Raw genomic sequence first — 18,008 nt, forward strand, 5'->3', positions numbered from 1 at the left:
TTTGTTTTGTTCAGAATGGTCTTTGTTTTGTTCAGAATGGTCTTAATGTAGTTCAACGGTTAATTTCAGTTTCCCACTAAAAGATTTCAACTAGCCAGATTATTGTTTTCCTCTGTTTAAGTGTAGACATTCTTCTGTGGGACATAGCAGACCTGCTTCATGTTAGAAATCCTATAATTCCAGTTTTTGCATTTGTATGGCACATTTTTTCACACAATATATGAAGCATTTATATGCAGAACAATACTTCAGACCTTTCATTTATCTAGACATTTTCGCATTAATTAGTTGTATTTCTGGTCTTCCTTCCATTCATTTCTCTGATATAGTCTCTCTCTCTCAAAGGCCAACATTTGATGTGGTATTCTGAATGTTACTTCCTTCAGGTTCAGCTGGGTCAATCAGATGTTGAGAGATGAAAGGTTTAGCAGTTTGCTGCCCATCTGAGTCAATTAAATGTTGATTTACCAAAGATTTAGTGCTTTCTTGAAGCAAGTCATCTTTTTTATCCTCTTGTTTGGGATTTTTGAAGAGATGCTTCTTCTGGTGCATTCCAAGAGCAGCTGCTGTCTTGCAAACTTTGGGGCACTGAAAACATGCATATCCTTTCCCATAGTTCTCACGTTTATGCCTTTGCTCATGATTCCTTTTAGTAGAAAGATACAAGAAACTCTGAGAGCAGAATTGACAGTGGTAGCGTTTTTCTCCTGTATGAATTCTCTCATGTATTTTGAGTGTTTCATTCAGAGTGAACCCCTTGTCGCAATACTGACAGACAAAATCTTTGACACTCAAGTGGGTACGTTCATGCTTCTGTAGGTTTCCAGATACAGAAAAGCTCTTCCCACAGGTTTTGCAAGGGTAGGGTTTCTCTCCCACATGACTCCGCATATGCATCCTTAAAGTAGATGGACTCTGGAACTGTTTTTGGCATAACTCACAAATATAAGCCTTAGACGGAATTGTGTCCCTGTGCAAATGCTCCACGGCTTCTTCAGTAGAAGAGTGCTGTCTTTCGCAGAGTTCACAGTGAAGACTCGGCATTTTCTCATCATCTTCTTGACTGAGGATCTTTTCTTCAGGAATGTTCCTAAGTGCATAATTTGTGACTCCTGTCTTTTCACTTCTTCTGTACGAATTCTTGCTTCTGCACTTTTCCCTCCACTTTGCCTTTCTCATTTTCCTTAATTGTTTAGACTTCTTTTTGGGTTTGTAATTGTAATATGGTCTCCAGGGCTTATCATTGGAGTCATGGTCGCTTACATCGTCACAGGTTTCATTGAGCTCAATGTAGTCTGGCCTACAGACTCGAGACACGCTTCTCTCTCTCTTTTCTCGGTCTGTAATCTGAACCGTATGCTCGTCTTTGGATTCATGTCTAGATCTTCTGCCTTTTTTGTAAAACAGTTTGGATCCCAAAATATGTCTTTTCACAATGGCTTCATTCCCAATTTTGACAGTAATTTGACAAAGAGGGGCAACATTGCTATCAGCAGATGTTCCCGGTAAAGCAGGTTTTGCAATGTAGGTTTCAGTCTTACTTGAAGGTTCAAAAGTATCTGTGGTTGTGTTAGAGGACATTCCTGCACTTGCCATATACGTTAACTGCTCTGATGTCTCTTCTGTGTTGTACTGTGGCACTTTCTTCTTCTCCCTATTGCTTCTTGTTCGTTTGTCCTCTGACCCTTGTACATGTTCATCACTTGCTGTCTGTCTGTCTGTAGTATCTGAGGTTCCTATATTACTGATTCCTATTGCATTGATAGCATTGCTGTGCATTATTACAGATGAAACTCTACCACTGTGCATTATCACAGAAGACATTGAATTACTGTAGTTAATAACAGAGGCTGGATTTTCACTGGCACTGCTACTACTAAATGTTATAATAGAAGATTTGTATTCCTGAGGACCAGAGCTAACTTCAGTGGAGGCCAATGGCCTTTCAGCACAATAAGTATCATTTTTAAGATCTGATTCTGGTACACTAGCTTCTTGGGAAGAAATGTTTGAAGAGTTCACAGCTACTGCTGCTGCAGTTGCATCATTACATGAAGATGCATCCAAGGAAATAGATGTGTTTGACAGCATATTGTTTGAAAAATTCAGTGATGGTAGTTCAGGAGTGATGGTATTCTGAATTATACAAGTACTAGAAGTGGCTTCATCAACTTGGATACTTTCATACGATTTCTCATAGCTTTTATATGGTGGTCTTCTGCATTTCATAGGCAAAAGCCTATAAAGTTTGTAAGGATACACACTTGGTTTCAAGCCTCCATTAGCAGTTTTCTTATTTACTCCCAGTCGATGGTCAATTGCATGGAAAGATTTCTGATGGTTTTTGAGTATGTAATATGTCATAAAGGTCTCAAGGCAGAAGATACACTGATATCGTCTTTCTCCTGTGTGCCAGATTTCATGTCTGGTACGATATTCTGCTAATGCAAATACTTTGTTGCAGTAATGGCATGGATAGGTTCTTCTCCATGAATGAACATTTGAATGCCTTCGGAGGCTGGACAAGGTAACATAGGTACGTTTGCAAACATTACAAGTATAAAGTATCTGTCCATCAACCATGTTAACAAAATGGTCTGTTTCTGGCAATGCGCAACTTGGGACAGAATTATCAGTGAGATTATTTTCAGCCATTGTAGGTTCTGAGTTAATATACGAGGTACCAGTCTTTGTACTAGAAGCAGCAAAATTGTCCAAATAATGCTCATTTTCACTTTGAACACATGCATTGCTCAATCCCTTGCACACTTGTTCATGCGCTTCTACTCCAGAAGTACTTTCAAACTGTTTACTACAATATTTGCAGACTAAAGGTTCTTGAGGCTGTGTGTGAAGCTGAAGATGAGTGCTTAACTGGGCTCCATCATTAAATGATTCTGTACAACTGTTACCATTATAAATGTGTGGAGTGGCAGTGACTATTGACCCCGAAACAGGATCAGATTTATTTTCATCTTCTTTGGAAGGGAGAAGGTTGCCAGTATTTGTATGGGGTTTTTGAAAAGAAATTGTCTGATCAGTTACTGATTTATGGGGACCCTCTGCATTGGCTCCTTTGTGGGTTGGTTCCTTTACTGTAGGCACATCAGTGACCTGGGAATTAAAAGCAGTCTTTGGTGTACTAAAGGCTTGAGTTGTTGATTCAGCCAGAGGCGCTGGCTGGACCGCTTCAGAACCATTCTCAGTTATTTTACAAAGGGGACTGTTCTCGTGGTGATAAAAGGAATTACGTTGAAAAGCATCACAACTTGCAGTAACAGCATAGGAATGCTCAGCCAAGGTACTAGCTGGCTCTATGTCTTTACAAGCACTGTTCCTCTCCTGACCAACTCGGGATGCTTTAGTTGTCTCAGGAATTTTTTTAAAACTTGCTCTCAGATCAAGAGGAGAAAACAAATTATTACTATTCTCAGACTCAAAAATTGAATATGCATTTGTGATTCTTGGTCCATTTGTAATGGCAGACTCTTCCTGTCTTTTCTCTTCTTTCACTTCACCCTTCTCTGTGTTGCAAAATGAGTATAGACCAGGAGAATTTGATAAATTCTTTTCTGTAAGATCTTCCAGAAATGATATTCCAAGTTTTTTTCCTGCAGCTGCAAGGTCTAAAACAGTCTCTTGCCTTTTAATGACCACTGTGGAACTGTAGATGTAGTTAAGAATTTCTGTAAACACTTCAGCCTTGAGGTCATCTAATTCTAATACATGTCCAGAAATACAGATTGTACGACTCCAAAATATATTCTTGAAATAAAGGCTTGAAGCAGCCAGGACATTGCTATGGGCTTTGAATTTGGTGTCTTCTACAATTATAGTGACATCGCACAAAACACCCCGAATACGTTGTTCGTTTAAGACAGAGAGGACAGTGTCACTGTGGAAGTCATCTTTGAGATCCTTTAAATGAGACATGATGGTCATCTGTACAAAAAGAAACAAGAGAGGTGAGAGAGTTAACAGGAACAAAATGTCCTGTCCAGTGACACCTCAAAACTTCTATTTAGAAATGTTGATCTTTCCATAGACTGTGGCATTATCACAAGCTATAGTGAGAATATAATGGATATATAATACAAACATATCAGAACGTGCTTTTGCCCCATTGTTGTGATGTTTCAGATCAAAGCCTTTACTTAAACCATAGATACAAAATGAACTATGGATGGTAGATTACACTGTTGATGGAAAAAGGAATAAGCAAGTGTGCTACAGGACAGAATACTGGGTGCCAGGAAGATCCTGTTTGAATTCCCACATCAGCTATGCATTCACTAGGTGATCTCAAATAAGCTTCAGCCCCATCCCTTTTGCAATATGAGGACAACAACATTGATTTACCTTTCAGGAATGATAAAAGGATTATTGAGACAATGTATGTGAAGCAAACTGAACATTGAAATAGTCAAAAAGGGCAAGAGTCCAGTAGCACCTTAAAGACTAACAAAAATATTTTCTGGTAGGGTATGAGCTTTCGTGAGCCACAGCTCACTTCTTCAGAAAGCTCATACCCTACCAGAAAATATTTTTGTTAGTCTTTAAGGTGCTACTGGACTCTTGCCCTTTTTGACTACTGCAAACAGACTAACACGGCTACCCACTGTGAACATTGAAAAATCACTATGTAAATGCTAAATTGTTATTAACTTCTTAGCTCTGTGTCAGCAATTACTATAGAATAAATGCCATTTTTGTACTTCATTCAGGACCTGGATGAATTGGAATACTAAGTATTTCCTTCCCACAACACAGGTTTTCACAATGATGGTTGTTTCAATAGGAATTCTGTTTATTCAAGCAACAAGCAGGCAGCCTCAGACAATACAACTCAGCACTTTCTGGAAAATAAAAGTAAAATTAAAGAACTGTGGATTCTAGAAAGTGAACCCCATAATTGCCCAGTAGTTACGTAATGCTTTCCAAACATTTTATTAAACACACAAGGGGCACAACAGTCAGAACTGCTACAGTTAGTTCATTTGGCTGAATTATCATCAGGGCCAATGCCTGGCCCTAGGCTCAAATTCAGGTCGTTATAGGGTTGAGGCCAACAATTTTCTTATATATTGATAACATTTCCCTTAAGAAAAAAATTGGTCTTGACACATTTCTTTCCCCATCTTTCTAGCAACACCCATGAGCAACTAATCAGTGACCTTTACCCTGATTCCTATAATTTTTCCCCTCATTCTTGTCTGTCACCCTCTGACAAGTATATTTGCTCTATGATTACATCTTGGCCTTGTTCCCGTCTGCCTGCTTCCCCGTTTAAATCTGTTTTTCCTCCGCTTATCCAGAACAATGTTTCCTTTGATGAGCTGCTAAAGATTTGTCTGCTTGCCCAGCCCAGGCTTGCTTTGATCGTGCCTCCTGATCATCCTGTATTAACACAATTTAGATTCTGATACAGCCCTAGGGTTGCTAACTCCGGAGTGGGAAATTCCTGGAGATTTGGCGATGAAGCCTAGGGAGGGTGGAGTTTGGACAGGGACCTCAGTGGGGGTTAATACCACAGAGTCCACCCTCCAAAGCAGCCATTTTCTCAAAGGGAGCTAATCTATGCTGTCTGGAGATCAGTTGTCATTCTGGGAGATCTCCAGCCCCCACCTTGAGCTTGGCAAACCTAGCTTTAGGTTCAGTTCTGGCTACCTCAGAGGTGAGATCCCGAGCTGCAGAAGCAGCTAGGCCTGGTGGACCAATTCAGGCAGCTCCTAGCAACACAGACCTATGGTCCATCTAGGACTCTTAAGTCCAGGTCAGGCTACCAAGAGAATCAAAGAAAACGTACTTCATGGCCAGAGCTAGCCTGGGTCTCAGGATGGAGACAACAGCTTACCTAAAGGCTAATATTTGTTGTTCCACTTTGTATACAATATTGCATGACTTGTGTCAGTATTTATTCATTCATTTAAATTACTTTTTTTATCCTGCCTTTCTTCATATGGCCCTAAAGTAACTTACAAAAATTGAAATCAACAAAAACGAAGACAGAAGTCACAAATCAAGATAAACCAATAGAGACACACCTCCTTTTAAAAAACTAAACCACCTGTACAAAATGCCTTCTTATAAAGTTCAGCCTTGCACAGCTTCCAGAAGGGGAAGCTTTCCTCACATGTTCCAGAAGGCTATTCCAAAAAAAGGGGCAACCATACTGGAAAAGATACGTGGGGATAACCAGAAAACCCAGACTGGAAGAGTGAAATTGTCATGTTGGATCGTGGAGAAAATATTTAGTTACATTTGTCAAGAAACTGGTTCCTTTAAGTAGTGTCTTGTTCAATTCAAATAATGGTTCAGGCTGAGGCTTAGAAAAGATGGAAGTTTCTTTTTCTGAAAACAAGTGAAACTGCTTGTAGCTTCAGAGATTCAGATAAGGGAGATGGGAAGTAACCCAGATGCTGGTCACACCATTAGGCCTAGTGGTTTCAAGGCCACAAGACTCTAGGAAGGTACATTCTATCTTGTTAGCGCCTGAGCTCATAGGTTTGTTAACTGGACCTGAAGCAGCTGCATGGCATTCGGTCTAGCTGGCAAAATCATCTGATTGGTTGGCTCACCTGGCTAGCAACATCTTTCATTGATCCAGTTACACCATTTGCTATACATTTCATTGGTTAACTAGAATAAGGCCAATGTGGATTGTTGCGCATACAGGGAAGATCCTTCATTCTAGTTTTGTCCTGTGCCTTGTGTCAGAATTGCATTTTACTTTGGGACACTTTTTGATTTTGTGTGGGTCATACTGACTGGAAACCTTATCTTGGACTTTGGAACCCTATTGGACTCAGTTTTATGGGTAACATCTAGACCATGAGCCAATGCTTGTATATGTGCTTAGTTTAGGCTTACAGCTTTGTTCATGGAGGGTAGGGCTATCCATGGCTACTAGTCTAAATGAATACTAGTCATGATGCATACCTGTTCTCTCTAGTATCAGAGGAGCGTGACTACTATATTAGGTGCTGTGGAACACAGGCAGGATAATGCTACTGTATTTGTCTTGTATGTGGGCTTCCTAGAGGCTCCTAGTTAGCCACTGTGTGAACAGACTGCTGGATTTGATGGGCCTTGGTCTGATCCAGCATGATTTTTCTTATGTTCTTATCCTCAGTGTTCACTGCTCTTTATTGAATATTCCTGCACAATTTTATTAAAAATAACTTTACTTATATTTTGAATCCAGGAGGCTTCGAACTGAATCCAGTCTTTAGCCTTCATTGGCTACAGCTACCAGATTGTTTTCTGAAATTCGCATTGTAAGTGGCCTACCTTGCGAGGGTGACTTTCTTGATCTTAGTCCCAGGAGGACTAGAGACTTTGTCTGTTGGCTCTCTGGGTAGAAAAGGGGCTGGTGGTAGTGCTACCCTGGGGTATGAGGACTCATATTTCAGCCTTTTTGGTTTTGTCTGGCTTGATATGCTCCACAAGGGATCTTGGTCAAGGTCCCTTGACAATATTTGTATATTTTATAAAGTATAATTTGTTCTTCCCTCCCTTGGGTCCTGAGCTGTCAGGAAAAAGTCAGGCATATAAATATTTTACATACAATACAATATAAACTGTGAGATGAAGAATAAATACAGGTAAAGGTCCCCTGTGCAAGCACCGGGTCATTCTTGACCCATGGGGTGATGTCACATCCCGACATTTTCTAGGCAGACTTTGTTTACGGGGTGGTTTGCCTGTGCCTTCCCCAGTCATCTTCCCTTTACCCCCTCAAGCTGGGTACTCATTTGACCGACCTCGGAAGATGGAAGGCTGAGTCAACCTTGACGGAAACCAACTTCCGTCAGGATCAAACTCAGGTCGTGAGCAGAGCTTTGGACTGCATTGCTGCAGCTTACCACTCTGCGCCACAGGGCTCCTGAGATGAAGAATATATGAAGTTAAATAGGGATGTAGTTTTTAAATAATTCAGTTGCTTTGTATAAGCACAAAGGATGAGTAGATGAGAATCTGAGAATGTGTCTTGCCCCAGCATCCAAATATCCTAGCCACCCCAATTATTATTTTACATATAAAGACATGCCTGGTTTAAAAATATTCATTTTATATCATGTTAGAATGTAGAGCAAAGTTAATGTTAAGGTGTCTTCAAAAATATAGGCTGTTATTACACTAACGATTCTGTATATTAGGAAGTATAAAAGAAGCCAATAGTTAACAATAAGTAAAATTCTTGCTAAGGGCAATTTTTGGTCTTAGGTGCTACTCATTGTACTTGAGATTATGATGCCGTTGTCACAAAGTACCTTCTGAATTAATACAATAAATGAACTATCTTTGCCCCTCTAAAGATGATCCTTCAAAACTCTTGAAAACTCTTCAAAACAATTGATAGAACTCACACATGCTCCAAATATTAACTTTGTAAACATCAAAATGAGATATGATTTAAGTAGACATTCTTTCTAATAACATCCCCTCTCTTATGTTTCAAGTTTTTGTCTCATTTATCTTATTTACTTTTAATTTCATCCCATTTCATTTTATGATTTATTCACAGCAGTGCTTTACTCCTTATGCCTCCCTCTTTACCTCTTGCTTCCTGAGTAAAGAGGTTATTGTTATTAATACTGTATTTTAAGAAAAATGGAAAATAAATAAAACTTTGAAAATAATAATAACAAATGTCCTTCCAATAAGTAAATTATATAACGGGGAAACTTGTATGCTGTTGCATAAACTACACATAACAGAGAAAACAGGGTTGCACTTACCTGTAACTTGTTCATTGAGTGGTCTTCTGTGCAGGCACACTTGGGACTGCTAGTGCGAAGGCCAGCTGCCCCTCTTCTCCCTCTGGCGCCTTTCCACCAAAATGATCACATGACTAGGAGGAAGGGTGCTACTCCCTGAATTCTTTCTACTTGCTGCCACCGGAGACCCCAAGAAACTAAGGTTCCAGAGAGTTCACAGCGGGGCAGGAGGGAGGGATGTTTGCCTGCACTGAAGACTACTCGATGAACAACAGTTACAGGTAAGTGCAACCCTGTTTTCTCTGTTATCTGTAGTTTATGCAACACCCTTCAAGCTTCCCTGTTATACCATTGACTTATTGGAAGGATGTGCAACCCTGTTTTCATCATTGTGGCTTCTGTGCAGTCCCACATTTGGAGATTAGCGAGCTCAATGAATTAAGGAAGTGGTGTGAAGCTCTCAAAGGAACAGATCATGGAGGACTGCCTTCCCAACAGTTGTTTAGCATCCCATATTGACATTCACCCAGAACTGTCTTATAAAGGAGCAGGGAACTCTCTACAAGTGTCCCAACCAAAATACATGTAGGAATGTGGCAAAGAAAAACAGCAACTGTTGGAGAGAGCCGTGATACATAAAGTGACACTGAACCGCCATGCACTCAAGAAAGAGTGTGATAGCTTCTACCAACCCTCAAGGATAGGTTGTGTGAAAATGCTGACCAATCCTTCTTGCAGCCTGAGAGACCTCTACCAACCCCCAAAGATAAGCTGTGTGAGGATAATGACCAGTCCTTCTTGGAGCCAGTGTGCGGCTGCTGTAAAAAAGGCAAATTATATGCTGGCCATAATTAGACGAGGAATTGAGAATAAAACTGCTGATATTATACTGCCCTTGTACAAATCTATGGTGAGACCACACTTGGAATACTGTGTACAGTTCTGGTCACCACACCTAAAAATGATATTACAGAGCTTGAGAAGGTGCAGAAAAGAGCAACCAAAATGATTAGAAGACTATAGCAACTGCCCTATAAGGGGCAGTTAAAACACTTAGGGCTGTTTAGCTTGGAAAGAAAGCGGCTGAGGGGAGACACATGATAGAGGTCTATAAATTATGCATGGGTTTGGAGAGAGTGGACAGGGAGAAGTTTTTCTCCCTCTCCGATAATACTAAAACGCGGGGTCATCTGCTGAAGCTGGAGGGTGAGAGATTCAAAACAGATAAACGGAAGGATTTTTTCACACAACGCATAGTTAAATTGTGGAACTCCCTGCCCCAAAATGTGGTGATGGCTGCCAACTTGGAAGGCTTTAAGAGGGGAGTGGACATGTTCATGGAGGAAAGGGGTATTCATGGCTACTAGTTAAAATGGACACTAGTCATGATGCATGCCTGTTAATGACTGTACCATAGAGTTAATGTAGAAATTAAACAGGAGAGGTGTGAGAATGCAGCCTTGTTTTACACCTGTCTTTACTGGAATCTTGTGCATTAAATGACCTTGAAGATTGCACCTTACATTCAAGTTGTTGTTTTCATGTAGTGCGCGGATTAGTAAAAGTAACCTGCGATCAATTGTAGAGGCTTCAAGTTTCGCCCATAACCTATTGCATGATATACTATCAAACGCCATCTTATAATCTACAAAAGCTGCATAAAGGGCTCCTTGTGGTCTAGAAGTATATTTCTCTATCAGATGGCGAAAAATCAGGCATTGGTCCAAAGTGGAACAGCCGCTTCTAAAGCCTGCTTGTTCCTTTGCTAAGATGTGTTCCTTGTCAAGCCAATCCCATAACTTCCAGCATAGGTGTCGGGCATATAGTTTACCTACCACAGTTAAAAGACTTATAGGATGGTAATTAGATGGATCTGTTTTTTCCCCTTTTTATGTATCGGTATAATGATAGCCGTATTCCAATCATTAGGGATTTGTGCCATTCAGTCTATGTAAGTAAAAAAGGGAAGCAAGAAGTTGGGCACACCATTCAATGTCTGCTTTAATCAATTCTGGAGGGATCATGTCCTTTCCTGGGGCTTTCCCTGGTTTTAACAGGCCTATGAGCTTTTTAACCTCTGCAGAAATAACTGGGGGCCAAAGAGGAGGGTTTCCTAAATCTGTAAGAAGAGAGGAGTTTTGGGCGGGCTCTGTATTGTAAAGTGCAGAGAAGTAGGTTTCCCAGGTTTTTGCCGCTATCTCACAACATGATCTTGGGGCTTCTGTCTGAAATCCCCCTGAGACAATTGTCCAAAAAAGTGAGGAGTCTTTAAGCTTAGCTGCTTGAATAAGATTTGTCCAGGTCTTTTTTAATGCCTCTTTCTTTTTCTTTTTGATTAATTTTTTATATTGTTGTTTTAAGGCAATTAGATCTGGAAGTGAGAAGCCAATGTTCTGAGATTTATAATATGCAATTTTGACTGTAGGAGGTGGTGCCTTATAGCTCGAATATAACATTTTATCCGAGGGGCCAGCTCTAGCATTAAAATCACCAGCTACTAGGACAGAGGCATCTGGGTACTTCAAAATCAAATCAGCTATGTATATTTCTAAATTGCCCCATGTTTCCTGTAACCTAGATTTGTTCGTTAAAAAGGGCATATATTCATTAATATTAAAAAGGCGAAATTTGCTAAAACGTATAATTATGGCCTGCGCGTTTTGAGTCTCTACTTTTAGCTCTTCCACTGTGACCTGTAATTTTGTAGAGATTAAAATAGCAAGTCCTCCCCTTGGTCTCCTCTAACTCTCTGGTGCCATGGCAGGGAGATCAAAAGTTTTAAAACCGTCCATTAACAGTGTTGTTAAGGACCAGGTCTCTTGAAGCATGATGATGTCAAATCGAGATATGTATTCCATAAAAGTTAGGTCTGTTTTCTTAGATGACCTGCCTGCGATGTTCCAGGAGAGAATTAGCACTCCTCCTGGTGGCTGTCCTATAGGCTCTTCCAGTCATGCTGTCATAGAGTTGTGTTGAACTCTTCAGGGGGGGGGGCGCTTCTTTATTCTTCATCTTTGCTTCTTTTTCGGTGGTGGGTGCCTCCGGCGTTGCTTCTTTTCCAGGTGTTACTGTGCTTGAATAGTTTATGTCCCTTTTAATAATCTCCTGCTGCCAGCTATTTCCTTCCTCAGAGTGTGATGTAATATAACATGGGTCTGAGAGCTGGGTGAGAAGTTCCTCTTGTAATTCCTGTGCCCAGGATTTCTGGGCAGGTGGTTCAAGGAGATCTTTGTTATTATAGATCTCAAATAAAATATTCAAATCGCAATCATAATTCTTGCTCAAGTTGATCTGTTCCAAATTTAGGTTTACAGGGTTAGTTGCGTTGTATGCTAACTTATTGGACGTCTTTGGCTTCAAGGGCCCATTTAAGCCTTGATCCTGGGTCTCAATGCCTGTGTCATTTTCAGATGCCCTTAACGATCTTGATGGGGGAGATGTAAATGTTAGAGGCGATGTATTCTCCTGGCAAGAAGATTCTAGGGGAGGCATGGAGGAGAATGAGTCCATCTCAATAAGGGGTGGGGTTGTCTCAAGGTCCTTCAGAGAAGCCTTTTCTTGGGGCGAAGTGGCCTATGAAGTGAGTAAATCGTTGAAATATCCTGACTTGCAGTCTGAAGCCGTTCCTATCTCTCTTTCATGCTTTGAGAGATGTGGGGTTGATTTGTGTTTATCCCTATCTTTTCCCCAGACTAGGTCTTTTCCTGGTACACATTTATTTTCCTCTCCCTGAGGATACCGCCTTTTATGGTAGTTCACAGAAGGCAGCCAGAATAGGTTTTCTAGATCCACCTCTTGGATCTCACACTGTAATAACTGGCTCAGGGAGAGCATGAGTGCTTTTCTATGTCCCCATCTGTGGTAATTAATCCTCGAATCTCCTACCAGTAAGGCCACCTTTTTTTCTTGTAAAGAATAATTTACTTTGAGGCTGTTGATCTGGTAAGGAGAGTTTAACGGTCGGGGGCATGTATTGCTCCTTTTCATCTCTCTAGGGGGTGCTGTCGGTATTGTATTATGTTTCCCTTTAGGGATTTTATTGTCAAGGCTTAGGTTCCAAGTCTCATATTGCTTTCCGTTACCTGCAACCTCTCATTTAAAGAGCCCACTGCTGATTTTGTCCTCCAATTTGATATTTATTTGATCAAACTTAATGAAAAGGTTCACCAAAGACTCCTTTATAAGCAGGGTTTGTTTTTCCAGCAGTGCTAGTTCTTTCTCTGGGTTTTGAAGTTTGCTTGAATTTACAGAGGATATTTCCTTCTCCATTTGAATCCCTGTCTCTAAGAGCACAGAGTCTGTTTCCACATGTAAGGGTTGTTCATGTTCCAGTGCTTCAAATCGATTAAGCAGGGGGATAGGGGCTGCAGCATTGTCTCGTTCACCACTTTGTAAAAAGTTATCTATTCTCAGCTATTTGCCTGTTTTATTTAGGTCCCCCTCCTCCGTGGCGGAACGTCTCCATTTCTTAGTGTCCATTATCCAAAAAGTGTTAATATAACAGCTAGCAGCTGTTATCCGCTGTCATTAGCTGGTAGGGACTTTTTCTAACAAACTATCAGATTGAAGTTTATACAGCAGGGCATACCAAGGTATTTACTTATCTCTAGGAATGGCGTGGCGTGTCTGCAGCCACTCCCCCGTAGGTTGCAAGTAATTAAGTCGAGCTTGTAGTCATCCAGCCTTTGGCAATTAACGTCTCAGAGATAGGAGAGTTCTGTATATCCAAGTGCTGTTCCAGCAGGTTTACAAGAGCAGCCAGAAAAACTAAAAAAACACCGTAAGTATCAAGATTAAAACAAATGTTTTGGAGGAGCGTCAGGGCTGAGCTGCTGCTCCGTCCGCCATCCTATATAAATTACAATTATGGACAGTAATTTAAAAATCCTTTCATATATAACTTGTTTTAGGGGGAACATCTTACATCTTCCTTTTGCATAAATACCGTTATTACAAATTGGTATAACATCCAAATCAAACTCTTTAACAAACTGCAGTTTGTTTTTTGCTTTCAAATCAGGATTCTAAAGTATGACTTTGAAGGAAATAAACAAACTGCATATTTTTAAAAGCAGCCAATTAGGATATCATAACAAATTGTGGTTACTTGTAAGTCAGGAACTCTTCAGTCTTACTGGGAGGCAGCACGTGAACCCAAAGGTCAATTATTCACTCAAAAAATTGCTGCTCTCTTGAGGCGGAGCAAAAAAAACCCCGAACTTAAAAGGTTATTCATGGAATCGAATCTAATTCATAAAGCCCGATGTAGCTTGGATTACTCATGAGAAAAAGAACGTAGCATTTGACAGCGGTTGTGTCTGCCCCTGACCTTTCAGCCCTCCTCCTGCAGACAAGCCCACTGTTGAGGCCCGCCCCCACCTCTGTCACAACTCTGCCCATCGCAGCTCCGTAGAGGGGAGGCATTCGAAGGAGAGGGGGAAGGAGAAGTCCTATCGGGCTCCAAACCGCTCAACTCTACTTTCATGCAACCGAATGCATGTGGAGTTCTGCCTTGGATTTGCTGCTCTCTGGATGCACATTTTCCCCATCCGAATTCTCAAAACTCAACAATAAGCCCCCAACGCAGAGTTTTGAGAATTTAGATGGGGAAAATGTGCATCTAGAGAGAGTGGCAAATCCAAGGCAAAACCTCTCCTGCATAAACGGCCCTTGTCTCCCTTTCTGCTTTGACTCGGCACGGTTCCCCCCCCCTTCCCTTTCAGCTTTGGATTCATTTTCCCGTTGACTTCTATTTTCTGCTTCTGTCCGCTTTCCTTGTTTTTCTTTTAGTTTCCTCCCCTTTTTTTGATGGTGTGTCCTGACTTGTTGCTTCGTCCCCCTTTGGAATAGTTCTTTTCACTTCTCCCCTTGTGATTTACGCTCGCGCACCTTTTTTTCTTCACCCCCCTCTTTGTTTCCACCTTATTTTTCTTTTTTCATTAGTGCAGCAGCCAAAGCGCCCAGGGCCATTTATGCATGGAAGGCCACACATCTCTTGTAATCTTGCCGTAGAGATTTGGATTTATTATGGCACTCAAGCACGGATCTAGTGGCCATGCAAAGTGCACGGGCTTCTGGTCAGAACAAAAAAAGAACCCTTGGCCAATAGCCACCCTTGTGGGTGGGGAGTCATAGGAGAGGGAAGAGACATTTGCCAGAATGGGCGGGGAGAAGAAATCAGACTCCAGGGAGTTTTTCATGGGCCCTCCGGCAGAAATGGCGGGGCAAAGGGAAAGATCGTAGCAACACAGGTTTGAGTTGCTGCTGGGATGCTGCGAATTTTATGGGCCAATTCGCGGCAGCTGTGAAAAATAAAAAATAAGGTCCAGAGCAACAAAGCATGGAAACTGCAGCAAACAGCCATGAATAAATGACCAAAGACTTCTGAGGCTCATTTTTGGGTTAAGCAAACCATGATTTGTTTGGTCATCTGAATGCAGTTGTTGTATTTTGGCTTTAAATGCTGCCCATAGCTAGCCTTGTCTGCATGTTTGCCTAAGGGCCCATTCTTTACCTGGGAGGGAGAAAGGTCTTAGGAAGGCACGGAAGGGCCCTTGCTGGTGTCCGCAGTGCTTGTGCCAGCGCCCGGGCCACTTGCGCTGCCACAACTGGCATGGGTATTGGGGCATGGAGGCCAACCTCCCAGCACTGTCATGGCAGCGCAGCCCCGGGACACTGGCTTGGCCTCCCGCTGGCTTCCTGATGCAGCACCTCCATTGTCCCAGGTGCACCATCATCCCAGGGGGTGTTCCAGGGGCGGAGCCACCTTTAGGCTGCTTCCTAACCCACCTTCAGGCGGGGAACACCCCCTTTTCCCTTACTTCCATTTACACCACATTTTTAGGTGGCGTAGCCTCGTGGGACACAATGGAGCGGTTTCATGGGGCTTGAAAGTAATGGCAACCTCACAGCTTCAGTGGGGTGGGGAATGAATCCTCCTTTGGAGGCAGCGCCACTGAGCTGCCTCCAGCCTCTAGCGCAACCCCTCCCCTCAAGAATGGGCTGCCCGTAAAGGGAGCTAAGGAGTAAACTAGATATGCTGGTTTTTAAAGAGAGGTATGTCTTCCCCAGATCCAGTTGTGGGAAATGTCTTTAAAAAGGCCAAGGAGAGCCCATTTGGGCTCAGAACACTGTCGCAGGGGGAGGAAGGGTCCCCCAGCCATTTTCAGGTGCCGAAATGGGGTGGAGGGGAGAAATATTTCCCCGTTTATGCCGCAGTAGTAATCTATACATTGTTGCTCACTTGAGCAAGCTAAACATTACAGTCAGAAAATTTTAAAATACTTGAGATTATATAGTTTTGACACTTCAGTAGCCTCTTCTAGAAGACATCATTAATTTGCAACAAAATTATCAATTAATAATAATTAATAAAAAATAAACTATCTCAAAGCAGGGGTCTTGCAGTGGCAAACTAGGAAGAACTCCCACTGCTGAAACTGACCAGAGAGGATGCATATAAGGTGTGTGTGTGGGGCGGGGGGGAACAGCCGACTCCATTCCCCAAGATCTTAAAAACGTCGCTGCTGAAACTCACCAAAATGGCTTATAGGAGAGGGGTTGGATGAGGGAGAGACAAGCAAGAACGGCATGGGGAGAGAAACCCAAAATTAAGGCTTTGTACAGAAATTGCATCGATTTGCATCGATTTGGGCTCAGAGCAGACTTCAATACATCAAAGATGTTCCAAGCTTACTGTCATCCTAATTCACTTGTGGAACAGTACAGTTCACATCCTACCTCTTCTGTTCTGATTCCACTCACTTAACTCCACAGTTTTTTGACAGTGGTGACGTTTGCAAGGAATCGGCTAGCTTTTCTTACCATAGCTCACAATTGTCCTATAAGTATAGACTGGCTTTTGCTAGAGTAATACACAATGTTCCCAGTCTTGTCCTAACAAACTCCTATCAATGTAAATACTTCAGTTTTATTTTATTATATTTATTTCTTTCATTTATACCCCTCCTTTCTCCCCAACGGGGACCCAAAGCTGCTTATATCATTCTCCTCCATTTTATCCTCACAACAACCTTGTGAGGATGGTTAGGCTGAGAGAGTGTGACTGGCCCAAGGTCACTCACCAAGCTTCCATGGCATGAGTGACTATAAGCTTCCGAAAAGTTTGTGATTATGACTCAGCTGCTGAAAATGTCCAAGCTTTACAGCCTGTCACAGCCATCTTGATACAGTGTTATGGTTGCCACAATATATGTTAACTTTGAACTATAACTTATATTAATTTTCACTAGGTGATAAATTCAGGAGCACACTCTGGAATATGCACAGTAGCTTTTATATGCACATATAAAAGCTACTGACTCCATCACTGGTGGTTTCTGGATCAGCATGGTAGTCCTTAGAAAGCAAAAATCAGACGTATACCAGCTTAGAGGCTGAGTCTGCTTGTTTGTGCCCATAATTCTCCAGAGTTTATACTGAGACAGAAACAGGAAATGTTAGTTCACATGAATCAGAAGGATACTGACTTGAAATTTGCCCTACTTTAAATAGCTCTGCTTTTTGGCCCCATATGTAGAAACCTATATAATTTTGGAGCTTGACATACCAGAAAGTATCTCCAACGTCAAAGAGTACTGAGAAGACCGCTCCTTCAGGCAAGCATAGTCCCACAGATAACGCCGTATTGGTGACTGTTCTTCCCGTAGACAAGGTCTGCAATTACGTCAGACCTGCTCACGTGATATGGAATTAGAAACACAAGCGTCTGACGTCCAAAGGAGGTTTCACAGCTGCAGCTATTGATAGCTATTTCCTGTGTCCAGAAATACATGCAGTCAAACTTTGCCTCCTGATGTCCAACCTAACAAAAATTTACTAAATTAATTCCTAGCCACCCACTGATGGCTGAGCAACAGAGTGACTACTGTTTACAAAGGACTGATGGCTGCAGTGGACATACAGGTCTTATATACACTGAGGCTTATTATTTCTTCATTCCAACTAATAGATCGTTCATAATAACTAAGGAAAGAGAGAGGTTTATAAAGTTCATTTTTTGCTCATTATTGCCACATATTTAGAGACAAATGACAATGTGTTAAGGCAGGTATATGAATACCACTTGATTTGCTCAGAAAATCACTTTGTAACACTGCTTGCCTGAGAGTAGCTGGAACAATTAGCCTTTGCTCTCACATTGGGCGAAAACGCATGGTCACTTTAGCCTCCTTTATTCCGTTTCAGCCAGAATTCACCCAGGATCGAACGCATGAGTTTTCGCCAAATGTGCATTCGATCCTGGCTGAAACAGGGAATAAAGGAGGC

The 18,008-nt window shown here is 41.7% G+C and overlaps 1 protein-coding gene across 3 annotated transcripts in view; it reads right to left on the bottom strand.

Moving 5' to 3' along the window:
• Positions 1-339: 339 nt before the first annotated feature.
• Positions 340-18,008, bottom strand: part of ZBTB38 (zinc finger and BTB domain containing 38) — a 36,383-nt gene continuing 18,714 nt past the window's right edge. For all 3 annotated transcript variants that reach the window (XM_056850177.1, XM_056850176.1, XM_056850178.1), the window contains exon 2: positions 340-3,942. In XM_056850177.1, the coding sequence (XP_056706155.1) occupies positions 340-3,942 (3,603 nt within the window). The remainder of the gene's footprint in view (positions 3,943-18,008) is intronic.

Source organism: Euleptes europaea, chromosome 5 (assembly GCF_029931775.1).
Source record: "Euleptes europaea isolate rEulEur1 chromosome 5, rEulEur1.hap1, whole genome shotgun sequence".
In the NCBI taxonomy this organism is placed as follows: domain Eukaryota; kingdom Metazoa; phylum Chordata; class Lepidosauria; order Squamata; family Sphaerodactylidae; genus Euleptes; species Euleptes europaea.